At 36.2% G+C, this 19,694-nt stretch overlaps 1 protein-coding gene across 3 annotated transcripts in view; it reads right to left on the bottom strand.

Moving 5' to 3' along the window:
* The window catches only part of MEGF10 (multiple EGF like domains 10), a 320,303-nt gene that overhangs the window by 189,564 nt on the left and 111,045 nt on the right, over window positions 1-19,694 (bottom strand). For 2 of the 3 annotated variants that reach the window (XM_077911490.1, XM_077911491.1), the window contains one exon: window positions 5,523-5,622. The exons of the other annotated variant lie outside the window; for it this stretch is intronic. In XM_077911490.1, the coding sequence (XP_077767616.1) occupies window positions 5,523-5,535 (13 nt within the window). In that variant the 5' untranslated portion in view covers window positions 5,536-5,622. The remainder of the gene's footprint in view (window positions 1-5,522; window positions 5,623-19,694) is intronic. 3 annotated transcript variants of the gene reach the window in all.

Raw genomic sequence — 19,694 nt, 5'->3', positions numbered from 1 at the left:
AGGAAAACACACCTCTAGTTGACAAAATTAGTCCTTCTCTTCTCCAGTGATTACAGGCCACTGTCAAGATTTGGGAGCAGAGCATGCTTGAATTCTAGCTCCACTTGACCACTCTGCTAGAAGCTTTGTGCAGGGCCCAATGCACATCTGTATGCAGCAGCCCTGCTGCTAAGGTGAATGTTTATCAAATACAGAAAGGAGGTGCTGCTGGGATGACAGATATATACTAAAGGAAGATATCCAGCTTAGGGAGAAATATGGTTTATTGGTAATGTGCATGTAGCTTGATAAAGACCAGTAGAGAAATGCTCTCAAGAAACCAAAACAAGTGAACAAAAGCTAGTCAAAAATTGGACTGTGGTGAGTCATCACTTACTGTGAAACTCAATCACCATCACTAGGAGAGTCTCTCTTCACCATGTATAGAATTTGGCCCCCAACAAATAGAAACACAAAGTGATATTGGCAGAGGAGGGACATATCTGAATCATCATGCAGAATTACTTGGAACCATTAAAAATTTAAAACAATATAGTATGTTGAGACTGACATCAACTGTCATCCTGGTTTATGAAATAACTATCTCATGTTTAACAAAAGAGGGGAAGATTTATGGGAAAAAGTTGTATATTCTCATGTTAAAACAATCATTTGTTCACAATTACAATAATTTAAGTATCTGTGAAATAAAAGGTATGTATTTTTCTAATATTGTATAATAATCAATGTAAAAACTTTCTCGGCCAAGATACATTATCAAATTAAAAGTAAACATTCATAAATTATTCCTATTTTATCCTGAAAATAGTAGAAATAGTGAAAATACGCAAGTTGATCAGACCATTCCGTATTGATTAACCAGGGCCCGGGGAAGTAGATTTGATTCAATAAAACCCTCTTGCATCAGATCAATTCCATGTACATGTATTACACAGGTTGTAATTACACTAGGTTGGTAGATTTTACACATACTATGTCTGGAGTATCCCTCTATGGCGGAGTACTAGACTGAAAGTCTATTTGGAGGGTGCCTGGTTGGCTCAGTGGTTAAGTGTCTGCCTTTGGCTCAGGTCAACATCCTGGGGTCCTGGGATCAAGTCCTACATCAGGCTTCCCACAGGGAACCTGCTTCTCCCTCAGCCTATGTCTCTGCCTCTCCTTTTCTCTGTCTCTCATGAATAAATAAAGTCTTAAAAAAAAAAAAAAAGAAAGTCTATTTGGAGACAAGTGAAGACAGAATGGAAAGACAGATTGAATGTCCCAATAGAATGGACATTATATCAGTTGTCTTTTGATTTTATCGACTGTTTGCTTTGCTGTGCAAAAGCTATTTATTTTGATGAAGTCCCAATAGTTCAATTTGCCTTGGTTTCCCTTGCCTTTGGAGACATGTCTAGCAAAAAGTTGCTGTGGCGAAGGTCAAAGAAGTTGTCGCGTGTGTTCCTCTCTAGGATTTTGATGGATTCCTGTCTCACATTTAGGTCTTTCTCCATCTTGAGTCTATTTTTGTATATGGTGTGTATGGTGTGAGGAAATGGTCCAGTTTCATTCTGCATGTGGCTGTCCAGTTTTCCTAACATCATTTGTTGAAGAGACTATCTTTTTTTCCATTGGATATTCTTTCCTGCTTTGTTGAAGATGAGTTGACCATAAGGTTGAGGTCCATTTCTGGGTGCTCTATTCTGTTCCATGGATCTATGTATCTGTTTTTGTGCCAGTATCATACTGTCTTGATGATCAGAGCTCTGCAATATAGGTTAAAGTCTGTAATTGTGATGCTATCAGTTTTGGTTTTCTTTTTCAACATTCCATTGGCTATTTGGAGTGTTCTCTGGCTCCATACAAATTTTAGGATTATTTGTTCTACTTATGTGAAAAAAGTTGATGGTATTTTGATAGGGATTCATTGAATGTATAGATTACTCTAGGTAGCATAGACATTTTAACAAAATTTATTCTTCCATTGTGAGCATGAGACATTTTTCCATTTCTTTGTGTCTTCCTCAATTTCTTTCATGACTTCTATAGTTTTCTGAGTACAGATCTTTTGCCTCTTTGGTTAGGTCTATTCCTAGGTATCTTATGGTTTTGGATGCAATTGTAAATGGGATTGACTCCTTAATTTCTCTTTCTTCTGTCTCATTGTTAGCGTATAGAAATGCAACTCATTGCTGTGCATTGATTTTATATCCTGCCACTTTGCTGAACTGCTGTATGAGTTCTAGCAATTTTGGGGTGGAGTCTTTTGGGTTGCCCATAGAGAGTATCACATCATCTTCAAAGAGTAAGAGTTTGACTTCTTTGCCTGTTTAGATAATAAAAAGAAATTTTTTTGTTGTCTGATTGCTGAGGCTAGGACTTCCAGTAGTATGTTGAATAGCAGTGATGATGTGTTCCTGACTTTAGGAAGAAGCTCTCAGTTTTTCCTTATTGAGAATGATATTCACTGTAAGCTCTTCATAGATGGCTTTTATGATATTGAGGAATGTTCCCTCTATCCCTACACTGTGAAGAGTTTTAATCAAGAAAGGATGCTGTACTTTGTTAAATGCTTTTTCTGCATCTGTTGAGAGGATCATATGGTTCTCGTTCTTTCTTTTATTGATGTAGTGTACCACATTGATTGAAGATGTTGAGCCACTCTTGTAGCCCAGGAATAAATCCCACTTGGTCGTGGTGAATATTCCTTTTAATGTACTATTGGATCCTATTTGCTAGTATTTTGGTGAGAATTTTGGCATCCATGTTCATCAAGGATACTAGTCTGTAATTCTTTTTGGTGGGGTCTTTGTCTAGTTTGGGGATCAAAGTAATTCCGGCCCATAGAAAGAATTTGGAAGTTTTCCTTCCCTTTCTATTTTTTAAAAAACAGCTTCAAAAAAATAGGTATTTCTTTAAATGTTTGATAGAATTCCCCTGGGAAGCCATCTGGCCCTGCACTCCTGCTTGTTTGGAGGTTTTTATTACTGCTTCAATTGCTGGTTTTAGGTCTGTTCAGATTTTCTATTTCTTTCTGTTTCAGTTTGGGTAGTTTATATATTTCTAGAAATGCATGCATTTCTTCCATATTGACTAATTTGTTAGCATATAGTTGCTCATAATATGCTCTTATAATTGTTTTTAATGAAATAGAAACCAAAAGAACAGAAGAGATCATGAAAACTAAGAGCTGGTTCTTTGAAAGAATTAATAATATTGATAAGCTCCTGGCCAGACTTATCAAAAAGAAAAGAGATAGGACCTAAATAAATAAAATCACAAATAAAAGAGGAGAGATCACAACCAACACCAAAGAAATACAATTTTAAGAATTTCCTTCCTTTTTAAGGCTAAATGGTATTACTATATGTATATTCACACTTTGATAACCATTCATCTGTGGATGGAAACTTGGGTGGATTCCACTTTTTAGCTCTTTGAGCTACTATGAGCATAGGTTTACACATATTTTTTAGAGACTTTGCTTTCAATTCTTTAGGATAAATACCCAAAGATGGAATTGCTGGATCATTTGGTAATTCTATTTTTAATTTTTCCAAGAACCGCAATACTGTTTTCCATGTGACTGTGCCATTTTACACTCCCACCAACAATCCACAGGGGTTCCAATATCTCCATATTCTGCTGACACTTGTTATTCCCCCCTACCCTTTTTTTTTTATAGTAGCTATTCTATAGGTGTGAAGTAGTATGTCATTGAGGTTTTGATTTGCAGTTTTTGACTATGAGAATCTTCATGTGCTGTTGGTAATTTATATCTTCTTTGGAAATTTTTCTATTCAAATTCTTCACCTTTTTTTTTTAATTGGGTTGTTCTTGTTACATTTTAAGAGTTCTTTATATATTCTGCTGTCCTCTTGATCACTCCACTCCAGATATACTGATCTCCTTTCTTTTCTTCAAAAATACCAGGTATTATTCCCCCGTGGGTCCCATGTTATTCCCTCTCCTTAGAATGTGTGGCTAGCTGTTTCATCTTCTCCATTTCTTTTTTTTTTAATTTAAATTCAATTAGCCAACATATAGTATATCATTAGTTTCAGATGTAGTATTCAATAATTTATCAGTTGCATAAAAACACCCAGTGCTCATCATCTCCTTCATTTCTAACTCAAATTGTGCCTTCTCAGTGAGACTTTCTATCAAATACTGCAACTCATTCCTGCTCCCCAGCATACTTGATCTCCCTTAAAATGCTCCATATTTTAATATTGCTTTTCACCTTCTAATATCCTATATAACTTACTTATTCATTATGTTTATTGGTTGATATCCTATTGTTTACTGTTTATTGTCTTTTCCCCCACTAGAATATAAGCTTTTCAAGGGCAGGGATGTCTATTTTATTTATATATCTCAAGCACAAAGTGATGTCCTTGTGCATGCTAATGTCTCAATAACAGTGAATACATTTTAAAAATAAGTTTTATAATTGAGTAGAGGATTTTTATTTTCTACCTGGAAGTTATCTTTTTTAAGTAGAAAATTATTTTAACAGCAGAAAGTTCTCAACATGAATTTCTTTCATTCATTTAACACATTTGCCCAAACCACAGAGTCACACAAATATGGCTCTCAGGGGATTCCATCTTATCTCTCAGATTATAACTATCTCACTCTTGCAATAAAATAAAGGAAAAGAGGAAGATAAAGAATTAATTACTCAAACCCTTTAACTTTTCTGAAAACACAGGGAATTTTTATCAGCCTCCTTTGTTATTTATCTAACATAACCCTCTAGAATATTAATATTATATCCTGAGATTTGTAGCTTTACATGGCCATGATATAGTCACACAAGTGAAGACCAACTATCTCCAAAGAGTCTTTCCTGACACTTCTTCTACATCAATTCACTTTGGAGCTTTCAAATTCAGGAATATCAATTCACATTAAATCAACATAAAGTTGTTTTACTAAAATACAGCACTTCATCGCTTTCTCATAATACATTAAGAGGGTAGTCATGTTGGGGCGCTTGGGTGGCTCAGTGGTTGAGCATCTGCCTTCAGCTCAGGTCTTAATCCCAGGCACCTGGGATCGAGTCTTGCATCAGGCTCCCTGCATGGAGCCTGCTTATCTCTCTCTGCCTGTGTCTCTGCCTCTCTCTCTTTGTCTCTCATGAATAAATAAATAAATAAATAAATAAATAAATAAATAAATAAATAAATAAAAATAATTTTTTAAAAAGAGGATACTTATGTTTATATGCCATATTGGGATAAGCAAGGGAATTGGAGCCCTTTGGAAGGCTCCTCTGGTGACCCAGCCTGTTCAGCCACCCTTAGGGCAGTGGGTGACCCACTGGTTGAGAAGTTTTGCTAGGTAATATGACATCATAAGAAGTTAATTCTTAGCAATGGCAGGTAAACCCAATCCTCTATGATGACATGGGTTACAACTTCTCATTGTTTTTCCTTCACCATACACTCTAACAAACTTACTCTACTCTCAAAGTTTCAAATCAACAATCCTTTGAATTTTGAAAACAAACATTTGAATATTGTGGGAAAGTTCCTCACCTCTTCTGGCCATATTAGTCTGGTGACACTCCAGTACCCAAAACACACAAGCAGAAAATGAAAGGGAGGTGGATCTCTAAACGAAAATCAGGAGCTCTTTCTAGAAAGAAAATAATTGTGAATGAATTTAGGGAAGCAAATACTCATTACCATTTAACTATCTAAAAATAGAGGTAATCTTTAATTTGTCCATTATGCCAAAACAAATTACTAACAGATAAAAGATTTAAGTGTTAAAAGAAATGACCCATTAAGATTCCAGAAGATTATCTCAGTAACTATTTTTAAAAGTCTCATTTAAGAAGGATGCCTGGGTGGCTCTCCGGTTGAGCATCTGCCTTCAGCTCAGGTGTGATCCGGGTCCAGGGATCAAGTCCCACATCAGGCTCCCCACAGGGAGCCTTCTTCTCTCTTCCTCTCTCTCCGTGTGTCTCTCATGAATAAATAAATAAAACCTTTTTTAAAAATTTTAAATAGCCACACGTGGCTAGTGCCCACTGAATCATTTGTCTAACATAAACATGGACATAATGTGGGGTGCCTGGGTGGTGCCGTCAATTGGGCATCCAACTCTTGATTTTGCCCCAGGTCTGATCTTGGGGCCACAAAGTCCAGCCCCATGTGGGGCTCTGCACTCAGCATGGAGTTTGCCTGGGTTTCTCACTCTGTCTCCCTCTGCCCCTCTCCCCACACTTTCTTTTTTTTTTTTTTTTTTAATTTTTATTTATTTTATGATAGTCACACAGAGAGAGAGAGAGAGGCAGAGACACAGGCAGAGGGAGAAGCAGGCTCCATGCACCAGGAGCCCGATGTGGGATTCGATCCCGGGTCTCCAGGATCGCGCCCTGGGCCAAAGGCAGGCGCCAAACCGCTGCGCCACCCAGGGATCCCTCCACACTTTCTTTAAAATAAATAAATAAATAAATATTTTTTTAAAGGTAGATATAATGTACCTATGTTCTGTCTACACAGCAGGTATTTGATAGTTGGCCTTCTTCCTTTTCAAACACATACTTTTTAACATGCTATGTAATTTATTTTCATACAGATTTGAAAGAGGCTGAATGTCTGACTTTATAGTGTGAATAAAACCTTTTTAATAGCAGAGAAATAAAGGCCTTTGTTCACTTCAGGAAGCTTCATGATCAGCACCAATTGCTATAGTTATCTGGTTATATTCATGATCCACATTAAAAAAAAACTCAAATAGTGGAGTTATTCTGCACTCTGTATCTGCATCTTTAATACATATACATAAGGCTTAAGAATTATAAGCCACATTTCCTGATGTAGCCAACCTTGTACATTCACTTTCCTTTCAAATATTTAAAGTGTATAGTTAAGAGTAAGTTAGACCAAACAAGGACAGTAAAATTCAGTACTGTAATTCTTATTCCAACTTAGAAAAAGAATCTTTTTTTCCATGTGATTAAAGCTTTAAAGATTGAAACTGGAGCTCCTGAGAGCCTGCCTGATAGCAAGAATAACACAAAGAAAAGTATGAAATGAGACAGAGAGAAAGAATTCCTCTTGGCCCCTGGATCCAACCATGCCTGCAGTAGACAATGTTGAAGGAGGAGGATCAGGTCTCTATGAGTTTTACAAGCTGATATATTCTTTGGTTTTCCTAAGCCAATTAGGATAGTATTTCTTTCTGTCTTTTGTACCTGAAAGGGTGCTATCAAAACTTAATAACCAAGAAAGCACAGAATTTGGAATTAGACAAAATGGATCCTAATGTAGCTGTGATCCAGTGTCCACATTTAGGTATACTGGGATAGTTATGCCTTCCTCTTAGAACTGTTGTCAAGACTAGATGAGATAGTATGATGTGCATATGAGAAACATTTTGAATATGCTAGTTCCCTTTTTAAAATTTTTCCTGGGAGCTGAAACAATGTCGTACTCTTGAGTCCTCATACTCCTTTCCTTCCCTATTGATCACTTAAGTTTTCCATTTATACCCAGATACAATGTGAACCTTAATAAAAATTAATTCCAATTTAATTAAAAATAAAGATGGGCATTTCCTACAACGGGTGATAGAATGGTCCCCATCTAGTTTTATAAGACAATCAATCAATTCAGGGAGCAATCATATTTGTCTTTGAAGATAATATGGACTCAAAATGATGGCTGTGAATTTGTGTTGCTCTTCACACTCTATTCTTTTCTATTTTCTGTCATTCATATAATGGGGATTTCATCTTGCACAGGCTTTGGTCAAATGGTGCAGTTTCTTTTGTCTTCTTTTTTTTTTTCTATCTTTTTTTTTTTTTAATTGGTGTTCAATTTACTAACATACAGAATAACACCCAGTGCCCGTCACCCATTCACTCCCACCCCCGCCCTCCTCCCCTTCCACCACCCCTAGTTCGTTTCCCAGAGTTAGCAGTCTTTACGTTCTGTCTCCCTTTCTGATATTTCCCACACATTTCTTCTCCCTTCCCTTATATTCCCTTTCACTATTATTTATATTCCCCAAATGAATGAGAACATATAATGTCTTTTGTCTTCTTAAAGGTAACTATGTGTAGACTCTCCTCTATTGGCACGGAAGATTTACTTGCCTTTTATAATCATACTGGATTTAAGTTAAGTAGCTTGATAATCAGAAAGAATATAATTAGCTCATCATTTACAGGATTACCTAGGCTAAAAATTGACACAGTAAAATACAGTAAGCATGTTTATGCCCATCTAAAACCTTGCATTAATAAAGGTGATCAGATTATACAATTTCCAAGAAAATATCCCTAGCATAGAGGATTAGAAATACATTTAAGCTAAATTTAGAATTCAGGAAAAGCAATCCTACAGCTTACTTTCCATTATTTTTTTTCCTTCAACTAATTTCTTAAGCTGAATAAATTAAAGTCTCCAACATGTTTAAACAATTCAGTCTATATTAGTATGCTATGATTTATTACAGAATACAGTTGTAAAATCATTGCCAAGCTGCCCCTAATACCTGTATAGTCATAACTGGAAATCTCCAGCAAAGGCATCAATGTCCTGCTTACCTATTAATTTTAGCTCCTTATCTATAATTACTCATCTCCTCCTTGAGAATCTGCCTCCCTCCTAAAGTCTCATCCCTGTCTCTGTCACATTCATGAAACCATATTGCCAATCTGTCAAGGAAAATGCTGCTTTCTATGGTCTAATAGTGTATCTAAAATAATCTCTTGTACCTTTAAGATTTTTTCTTTTTTTTTTTAAGAGCAAAAGATAGCTCTTCAGAACAAAAGCACGTGAAACAGAACTATCTGAAAAAATAGACAGCTGAGTTTCTCTTAGACTCAATTTTAGAACTTCCTGGACTGAGGAGAAGGAAGAACACAGAAGAGAAAAATAGAATAAAGTGAGTTGGGCCCTATATTCTCTACATCTCTCAAGTTCTAAGGGTGACAAACTGATGCTAGACAGATTTAGGATCTTTGAATAAAAGGAGACTTGTGGCCTGCTTTCTGTCTAGACTCCAAAAAGACAGAAAATCCTCACAAAGGCTGATGTTTAGTTATTTGCTACATACTATGGGTTGGTTCCCACCTCCTCTAAGTTCTCCTTCTCACAGAGGCTACATTTCCCAGTAGACCTAAGTCTATGAAATAAAGCCATAAAATTCTTACAAGACTATGTAGGGGTGAACCATCATGATTTTAAATTCTGCATGCATTTTTATATATGACACCAAAAGCATAAGCAGCAAAAGAAAAAAAACCAGAAAAATTGGACTTCATCAAAATTTAAAACTTTTATGCACCAATAAATGTTACCAAAAAGTGAAAAGACAATCCACTATTATGAGGGAAAAACACTTGCAAATCATGTATCAAGTAAGAGACTTGTATCTAGAATATATTGAAAACTGCTACAGTTCAATAATAAAAAGACAAATAATACAGCTAAAAACAGGCAAAGACCCTGAAAAGATATTTCTCCAAAAAGATACACAAATGGCCAATAAGTACAAGAAAAGATGCTCAGCATTATTAGCCGTCAGGGAAATGCAAATGAAAACCACAATAAGATACCAATTTATACTCAGTAGGAAAGCTTACCATCAAAAATACATATAATAACAAGTACTGGTGAGGATGTAGAGAAATGATGGAACCCTAATACATTGCTGGTGGGGATATAAAATGGTGCAGCCACTTTTGAAAATAGTTTAGTATTTCTTCAAAAGGTTAAACTTAGATTTACGACTTGACCTAGGGATTCCACCCCTAAGTCTAAGCCCAACATATATACATTCCATCAAAAACTTGTACATGAATGTTCATGGCAGCTTAACTAACAACTAAAAAGTGGAAACAACTCAAATGTCCACTGATGAATGGAGAGATAAGATGTGGTGTATTCGTGCACTGGAAGAGTATTCGGCAATAAAAACAAATGAAGTACCAATCAATGCTACAATGTGAATGAGCCTTGAAAACAGTATTCTAAGTGAGAGAATACAATCCCAGAAGAACACATATTATAAATATCTATTTACATGAAAAAAATGTCCAGAATAGGCAAATCTACAGAGACAAACAGTAGATTAGTTTTTGTGTAGGGTGGAGGGCTGGAGGGGTTGGGGGGAAGATGAAAAGAGGGATTGGGAGAGTGGGATAGGAGGGATGCTATCTGAGGAGAAAGCTTTTCTTTAGGAATAATGACAATGTTCTATAATCAATGATGGTGATGGATGCACAGCTCTGTGAATATACTAAAGCCAGTGAATCATACATTTTGCATACCTAAAATTGTTCAATTGCATGATATATAAGTTATATCTCAATAAACCTATTTTATAAAAAAGACTGAAGGGAAGAAGAAGGAAGCCAGAGCTACACCTGGCTTTGGCTACACCAGCAGCACTGCCCTTATAACAACTGCACTGGGTCTGCAAGAAGAGAAGAACACAGGTTCAGGGGAATTCAGGCTTAGACAGGTGTGCTCTCCTATAGGGCCAGGAGCATCTTCCTGGAATTCCTGAACATTGACTAACCCATCTTACCCCCCTCGGGGTTTTTTCCTCTTCTGCCCCTTCCTATGATTTTTTGGCTTAATTTGCTAAGTTAATCTTGCTCTGCTTGAAATTTCTAGAGGAGTATATTTTCCTAACAAAATCCTGACTGATATTATTGCCTAGAGAGCATCTATCCTCCTCATTCTCTCCAAATTTTCTTCAGATACTCACTCCTCCACATAGCCAAGAACCTCAGGAGACTGTGATTTCTACTCTCAGCTTCTGGGTTCAACCTGATTTCGGTCTAGCGGTAATCCCATTCTTTTTGTTGAAAATTGACTTAAAAATAAGCATGTGATTACAAGACTCTATGTTAACTAACTGGAATTAAAAGTTAAACTTCAAGTAAAAAAAGAAAAAAAAAAAAAAAGGAAAGGAGGGAAATAGGCATGTGACCCAGCCATACCAACAAGAGATGAAGAGGATTTTACCAGACTTCTAGGAATATTCTACTTCATTTGAAGAAAGAAGCTTGAGAAGCCAATTAATAGAAAAAAACAAAGCTGCAATTTCTGCAGGCAGCCATCATACAACCAAGACAGGAATCCACTTTAGAATGAAGATCACAGGCAGAGGGCAGGGCAGAGAGACAAAGAGAACTCAAGTCTTTGATTGCGTTTTTAAACTGCTGGATCAACACGCTCTGAAGCTTGCCTTACCTCTTAACTTCCTATAAAGCTAATAACTGGCCTTAAGGCAGTTTGAGATAAGTTTCCTATTATAGCTGGAAATATCTTAATTTATGCTCTGAGACACCTTGGAGTGGCAGCCTTTCTATGCAGACAGGGCTTACGGTAACTCCTCAGTTTCCCACAGCCCCAGAGTGACAAGAGATATCATCCAAAAGTTATCTCCATACCCTGAGAGATTTAGCTGAGGGGTGGCTGGTGGCCTGGAAGGGGTCTTGCAGCCAGAAGAGGAGACACAGCAGCATGAACCATATAAAATGAGAGATGATATAGGAATGTGAACATTATGACAGGAGGGTGATGACAACAAGGACCTGGGGAGTTGCTACATCACAGCGAATGCCAGACAGGCTAGAAGATGACCTGGGATGACACCTTCCTCACTTGACATCTATGTGTAATTTAAAGCCTCTCTCCAAAGCTCTCAAACCTTGAGACAAGGATAATGAATGGCCTGGGTTAGTTTTGCACCACCAAAGAGAATGGAAGCTCAAAAGAGACTGTTGGATCATAGAAAAATCAAAGAAGCTATGCGTCAAGAAAAATCATAACCCTAAAAGTATACATTTCAATTACGCAGAACTCATTCTTTGACCAGTGGGTGGCAGGAGTAGCATGATTATCTTGATTCCTATCCCTATCCGGTATTTACCAACCTTACCATCATGGAGGATAACAATCAGCTTTATCAAATCCTCTTTCCATTGCCTCCTCTTCAATCTGCAATTGTTCAGAATTCAAGCTAAGATCCTCTTGAAAATGGAATTTTTATTGCAATGGGCTCTTAGGTGTAATCCTGATCAGAAGGCTTATTATAGAATTGTGACCATTGGTCACTCTCTAGTGGCCCTCTCCCCTGGTATGTTTTTGATCAAAAAATTGATACATAATTAGGTAAGAGAAACTCAGAGAAATGGCTGTTAAGTCCAGTCCTGCAACTCTATCCCTTCTTCTTTACATGTCTTTCAAAGTCCTATTATTCCAAATCTGAAGCAAAGAATAAATTTTTAAGAATAACTGATGGACAATATTCAAGTCGAAGTTGATCTAATGTGGAACATCAACATGCTTACAAGTCTTTCCTCTGATTAATTTTGTTAATTTAAATGGCACAGTGCTTGTAAGGACTTGTTATCATGATTTCACTTCTTGATTCTTAACTTTCTTCTTTCTCACTTATATCCCAATCCCTTAAAACCAATCTAATTTCCTCAGTGTTGTCATAGATCACCCCAAGGAGAGATGATTGATGTCAACACAAATGTCATTTGGTCCCTAAGCTGAGATGAAGAAAATTTTCAGTTTTCATTCTAAAGAAAAGAAAATTTGCTGTGCAAAGCAAGAATACTGAACACAGCTGAAAAAGGAAAGTTAAATATCAGATCACTGGGTCTCTGATTCACATTATCAACCTTCTATTAAAAACAAATTTATACCCATGGATTTGCAGAAAATAATTTCATCTTCATATTTCACTGCTATGTTAATGATACTCTTTAGTGAAGCATTTGATTGAAAATGTTACTGGAATAGCAAAAACAGATCTTAATTTTTCAATGAATTTTTTAAAGGTCTTTCCACTTTATGTGCTTGCTCTTACAACTTTAAAGATTGGTGAGTAATATTTAGCAATTATGTACATACCTATTACCAAGAAATTTAAATGAAAATCAGTTATTTTATATTGTCACCAAAATCTTGAGATTCTGCCTAAGTCTGTTTCATGCAATATTTGAAGGTTTATTTTTAATATTTCAACCAAATGTTGACTTGCCATCTTGCAATTAGACCATGTGTTACGGGTTACCATGTTTGTTGAAATGGTTGCTATAAAAAACTACATGTTTACTCAAAATTATAAACCAGATTTGTCAAACAGATTGGTTTTAGCCACCAACTTAATGAGCATGAACCCTCTGGGGCACTACCTGATGTAGTTTGAATTATTCCAACCAGTGTAGAAGGAATGAAGGTGATTTTCTTAGCATTAAGATTTCTTAACATTAGAAACATGGCTTGTAAAGATGTATTTAAAGAAAAGGTTCTAGCAGATTAATTTCAAAACACAGTGGCAGGCAGTTTCCAAATGGCAGGAATGGATGACATCAGAGGCTTCTAGGCATCACTGGGGGTAGAGGTGACACCACAGGTTTCCCACAGGATGCCAAGAGTTGTTGTGAGGTGGAATGGCAAAGGTGACAGCAGTTTTCTCTAGTGCCTGGTAGATGCTAGTGGCCGTAGCATTTCCTCCCTACAGGAGTTCCATGATACAATTCCCTGGAATCTACTAGAAGAAGTGCTCTCCCCAAACAAGATTGTAAACCATGAAAGAGGAAGACATGACAACCAGCAAGTGGGAGCTCCAACATCAGCACAAGGAAGAGGAATGTTCCTAGAATGACGATGAAGTGGAGATCCTGACAAAGCTGAGCAGTGAGTCTAGAGAATAACCAGTCCACTGTGAAGGGGAAGGATAATCCAAAATGCAGTTTCAAGCAAAACTAAAATTGTTAGGCTTTTCTCAAGTGTTTGACCAAGGTGAGAAGTTCTTTTTTCCTTTTGTTTCTTCCTTTTATCTCTTTTCTTTCCTTTGCTCCCTTAATTCTGTCCACTGTATCAAAAACAAAGCAAATTTAAAAGTAGACAATTATTGGGACACCTGGCTGACTCAGTCAGTAGAGCATGGAACTCTTGATCTCAGCATTGTGAGTTCAAGCCCCACTTAAAGTGAAGAATTTACTTAAAATAATAATAATAATAGGAAGGAGGAGGAAGAGAAGAGCAGACAGTTATTAACTTTCAGAAATCCATGAAGGGAAGGAGTAGAATACTGTGAGACTCAGCTGTGTATAATAATATCTACAAAGACATACTACTTATAACATTGAACACTGATAGAACCAAAAATATTGTCAGGGTGAAGAGAAGCTGAACCATGTACACATTTGTAGGATATGTGTATGTGTGTGAGATGGAGTCTGGTTGAGGTTTGAAAAGTAGATCAGAAAATTGAATATTATCTTTCACAGTAAGAAGAGAATTGATAATCTCCAAAAACTGAAAAAAAAGGAAAACAAAACCCAATTAGCAGAAAAATTCTCTTGCTGGAAAATAATAAAGATGTAAACACCAGTAAAAACTGCTCAAAATGTTGGGTACTACTGACTTTTGGAGTGTTAATCAAAAGCTAGAAAGAATAAAGCTGAGGATGGCAGTTATTTTTTTTAAGATTTTTTATTTTTATTTATTCATGAGAGACACAGAGACACAGGCAGAGGGAAAAACAGGATCCACAATGGAAGCCCGCTGCGGGACTCGATCCCGGGTCTCCAGGACCACACCCGGGCTGAAGGCAGCGCTAAACCGCTGAGCCCCTCGGGCTGCCCTGAAGATGGCTGTTATGAGCTAATAGTACTTGTCATACTTCAAGTGAATATGTATAACTCTGACAAAAGTAAAGGTAAAACTTTTTTAAAAGAACAGTTTCTAAATTCCCCCCTCAAAATTACATTACTATTTTCGCTAGAATTCCATTGAGTTTATAAATGATTTAGAGAGAAAATGCTTCTTTATAATGCTGAATATTTATTTCTAGAAAGATGGTTAGGATTTTTTTAATCCTCAGAGTTGTATCATTTTCTTGTTGTGGGTCCTGTGCATTTTCTGTCATTTGTATCAAGGCATATTATAGTACCTTTTGCTAGTATGAAGACATCTTTTTCCATTATGTAGCTATTGCTAATAGATCTTTTAAAGTGCTCTATATTTTCTGTAACTTGCCATCTTACTACTGCATACTTTTCTAGTATTTTTTCAACTGATTGTCTTCAGTAATTATCACTGTATATCACAATTTTCCTTCCCAGTACAGAGGACTCATTTGTTTTCAACTATTCTAATGCATTGATTTCAACTTGTTGAGTACAGCTTTAATCATGGAGTGAGTAGCTGTATTGCTCTCAAGTGGAATAAAATGACTTCTAGTGTTTCCCAATGTGAATATTATTTTCTATTGATTTCAGACAGAAATTTGACCATCTATTTATTCTCTTTCTAGTATTTCCCCTAAATACTTCTTCGATACTTTAGCATTAGCATTTATTTACTTGACTGTTTTCCTCCCTACAATGTGTTTTTTTTTTTTTTTTGATGGTACAGATGAGTGTCTGATTTTACCCCAGAACTGAGAATAATGCCTGGCTCTACAAATTTGTTGAATGAACATAACAATTAATGATGGACAGGTCATCTCTAGATAGTCAGGTGCTTCTTTGTCTCTTTTAGCCTATGAAAAGCATTAGAAAGCAGCATATTTATATTTAATATAAATACATTTTTGTCATACTTATTTTATATGTCATGTATTAATATTTGTCATACTGTTAAACCACTTTTGCATTTATTGACTACACATTACTTCATTGTGGTGTACTAATTCAATTTCCCTGTATTTAATTTTTTTTTTTTAAAGATTTTATTTATTTATTCGTGATAGTTACACAGAGAGAGACAGAGAGGCAGATACACAGGCAGAGGGAGAAGCAGGCTCCATGCAGGGAGCCCGACGTGGGATTCGATCCCAGGCCTCCAGGATCGTGCCCCGAGCCAAAGGCAGGCGCCAAACCGCTGCGCCACCCAGGGATCCCGGTTTCCCTGTATTTAATTTTAAATGTCTGCATCTGTGCTTATGAGCATGAACTGTAGGCTTGTTATCGGTTATCTTTGTCGCTTTTGGTTTCAGGATGTTAGCCATATTAAAATAATTAAAATATTACATGCATTTGCTCTATAACAGTTTTAAAGTAATATGAATCAGCTGCTAAGTTAAGACCATTTGCCAAGAAAGTACTCTGCCTCTTAGTGCTTCAACTTCTTCAGTCATTAGTGTTCTATTATGTTTCATTTTTCTTTGTTATTCAAGATTTGAAGGAGCATGCTTTAATTTTAAAAAGTTAAAACTGTACTGATTTTTTTCTATCATGTGACCTATAGAATCAGCTTGTTAAGTTTCATATATAATGACTAGAATTGTGTTACAGTTCTAAATTAACTTGGGAAGATTTATATCTCAAAAACGTGGCTTTCCATTTAGGAAGGGAATATCTGCATTTACTGGATCACTTATTTTTTTCCTAGAGCTTTATAGTTTTCCACCTATGAATCTTATGTTTTTGTTAGGAATTTTGTAATTTTTTCTTTTTGTTGAGAATAGGTTCTTTTTACTGTTTTATTCTTTAATATACTATTGATAATATATAGGAAAGCATTGATTTTGCTCTGCTACTTTTGTATCTAAACTTCATGTTGAATTCCTTACTGATTTCAACTGATTTCAATTACTAGTAATTTTTTCTTGAGTTCTAAGACAATTTCTTGTTTGCAAGTAACTATACCTATGGCTTTCCTTTATAAATTTATATATATTATTCTTTCCTGTCTTATTACATTAGTTAGACTCTCCATTACAAGATTAAAAAGCAAAAAATGCTCAGAGAAAATTTATCATATTTCTAACGTTGGGAGGAATGACTATAATATTTTATATAAAATATTTGCTTTTGGTTTATGCTAACCTTTATCAGCTTAACAAAGTTTCCTTCTACTGATAGTTTGCCAAGAGTTATTGTTTACTTGTTTTTAATCAAGAGTGATGATTGAATTTTAGCAAATGCATTTTTGCCTATATTGAAATGTCATGAGTTCTACCTCCTTTGATCTATTTACATAGTGAATTACATTAATGGGTTTCCTTGTGTTGAGTCATCCTTCCATTAATAATAGTTCTGTGTGCCAGGAGCTGTGTTAAACACAGTGATTAGATGAATACACATTTAAGACTGTTGTATATTCTTGATGAACTAGCCTTTTTTATCATGAAATTTATTATTAACAGGAATATTTAGTGCATTCTCAGTCGATGTAACTATTAATATGGTTGCATTTAATCCTGCCATCTTGCAATTTGCTTTTTATTTGTCCCATCTCATGTGTGTTTCTTTGTTAATTCTCTTCTGCCTTCTTGGTCCCACAAAATATTTTGTAGTACTCCATTTTATTGTTTCTTTGATTTCCTGTGTGTACATGTATATGTATATGTGTGTGTGGGTGTGTGTGTATGTGTATTGGTGACTGCTCTAGGGATTCCAGTACACATCCTAAGATTATTACATTCTACTTCTAATTAATATTTTAACATTTCAGTAGAATATAAGAATCTTCCTAGTGTAGAATTCCATTTCACCCTCCTGCAATTCTTTTTTAAACTTTTTAAAAAGATTTTATTTATGTATTTGAGAGAGAGAGAGAGCATGCATGCATGAGAGGAGAGGGAGGGACCAAGGGAGAGGGAGAAGCAGACTTCCCATTGAATAGGGAGCCCTATGCAGGGCCCAATCCCAGGACCCAGGGATCATGACTCCCAAGACCAGGGGATCATGACATGAGCCAAAGGCAGAAGACCAACTGATTGAGCTACCCAGGCACCCCCTCTCCTGCAATTCTTTTTTTTTTTTTTTAAGATTTTATTTATTTATAAGAGACACAGAGAGAAAGAGAAAGAGAGAGGCAGAGACACAGGCAGAGGTAGAAGCAGGCTCCAGGACCATGCCCCAAGCCCAAGGCAGGCACCAAACCACCGCTGAGCCACCCACGGATCCCTCTCCTGCAATTCTTAAAGTTCTGGTCATCTGTTACCATTACAAATGCTAAAAATACTGCAGTGCATTATTATCTTTGCTTGAATCAGTCAATTATATTTTAAGGAAATTTAAAGGTAAGAAAAGAAAATTCTTACTTACATTTTTACCATTCCCAATTATCCCCATTCCTTCTTTCTGTGATTCTAAATTTTATCTTCAGCCCAACTTACTTTCTTTGGCATTTCTTTTAGTGCCATGACTATTATAAACAAATTTTATCAGGTTATTTTCCTTCAAAATATTTTTGACATCCATTCTTGAAGATTATTTTGAGAGATGTACTGTCTCGGGTCTTACGAGTTTCTTAGATCCGTAGATTGATTTTTTTGCCAAGTTTTGAATATTTGGGGTTATTATTTCTTCAACTAGTCCTCACTCATTCTTTTTTCCTTTTCCTCTGAGACTTCAGTTATATATGGGACAAATGATACCATTCCACAAGATACTGAGGCTCTGTTCATTTTAAAAAACAGAAAATAAAATGTATCCTGTTTTTCATTTTGATATCTTCTAATTGATCTATTTTTGAGTTCTTATACTTTTTATTCTGCAGTGTTCAATTTCCTCTTAAGCCATTAAAGGAAATGATCATTTCTAGTATTTTTAATTGATACTTTTATACAGCTTATATTTCTCTTTTGAGATTTCCATCTGTTCATTACATTCATTTTTTTCTTTAAATCCTTGAACATGTTAACAATTACTACATTTTAAAGATTTTAAGTAATCTCTTCAATCAAATATAGGTCTCAAACTTAGAACCCCAAGATCAAGAGTCACAAGCTATACTGATTGAGCCAGCCTGGTATCCCTATAATCACCATTTTAAAAATGTCTTCTGGGCAGCCCAGGTGGGTCAGCGGTTTAGCGCCACCTTCAGCCCAGGGCCTGATCCTGGAGACCCAGGATGGAGTCCCACACCAGGCTCTCTGCATGGAGCCTGCTTCTCCCTCTGCCTGTGTTTCTGTCTCTCTCTCTCTCTCTCATGAATAAATAAATAAAGTCTTTCAAAAAAAAATGTCTTCTAACTCCAAAATCTGAGCCATTCTCAGGATCTCCTTTAATTGTCTGCTTTTTTTTTTTTTTTTTTTTTTAAGTAGGCTCCCTGCTCAGCATGGAATCCAGTGTAGGGCTTGAACTCACAACCCTGAGATCAAGATCTAAGCCAAGATCAAGAGTCAGACACTCAACTGACTGAGCTACCTAGGTACCTCTCGATCATCTACTTTTTTATCTTGATTATGAATTCTATTTTCCTGCTTCTTAGCACTGGTAGTGACTTTTTAATTGTACACAGCATGTCATGGATGAAATATTGTAGAGATCTAGATTATCTTGATTACGTGTAAAAGTGTAATGTTTGGTTCTGGCCAGCAACTACGTAACTGGTTCATTCTCTTAATCTTCCAGGGCTTCATTTTATGCTCTGTTTGGGCAAATCTACATGGATTTTAACCTTAATCCTAGGATATTATCTTATCTCTTATTCCAAAACAGAGACCTTTCTGTGATCTCAATTGAATATCCAGCGTGCTCAGTAAAGCCTTTCTACCATAGCTGGATCACAACTTCAATGCATTTTAGTGCTGCATGACTTCTGGCATTTCCATTCATTTCTTAGCACCACAGCAAATTGCTGTCTCACAGAATCATGAGGTCTTAGAGAATCTTAATCTATACAGGTAAATCCCAGAGCAGCTCTTAGCCAAAGAGCTAAGAAGAATCTCCACACAGAGACGTCCCTTCTGTAGAATTCATTTGT

Source organism: Canis aureus, chromosome 10 (assembly GCF_053574225.1).
Source record: "Canis aureus isolate CA01 chromosome 10, VMU_Caureus_v.1.0, whole genome shotgun sequence".
Classification (NCBI taxonomy): Eukaryota; Metazoa; Chordata; class Mammalia; order Carnivora; family Canidae; genus Canis; species Canis aureus.
Note: the sequence above shows the minus strand (reverse complement) of the source record. Positions and strands in the feature narration are given on the sequence as shown.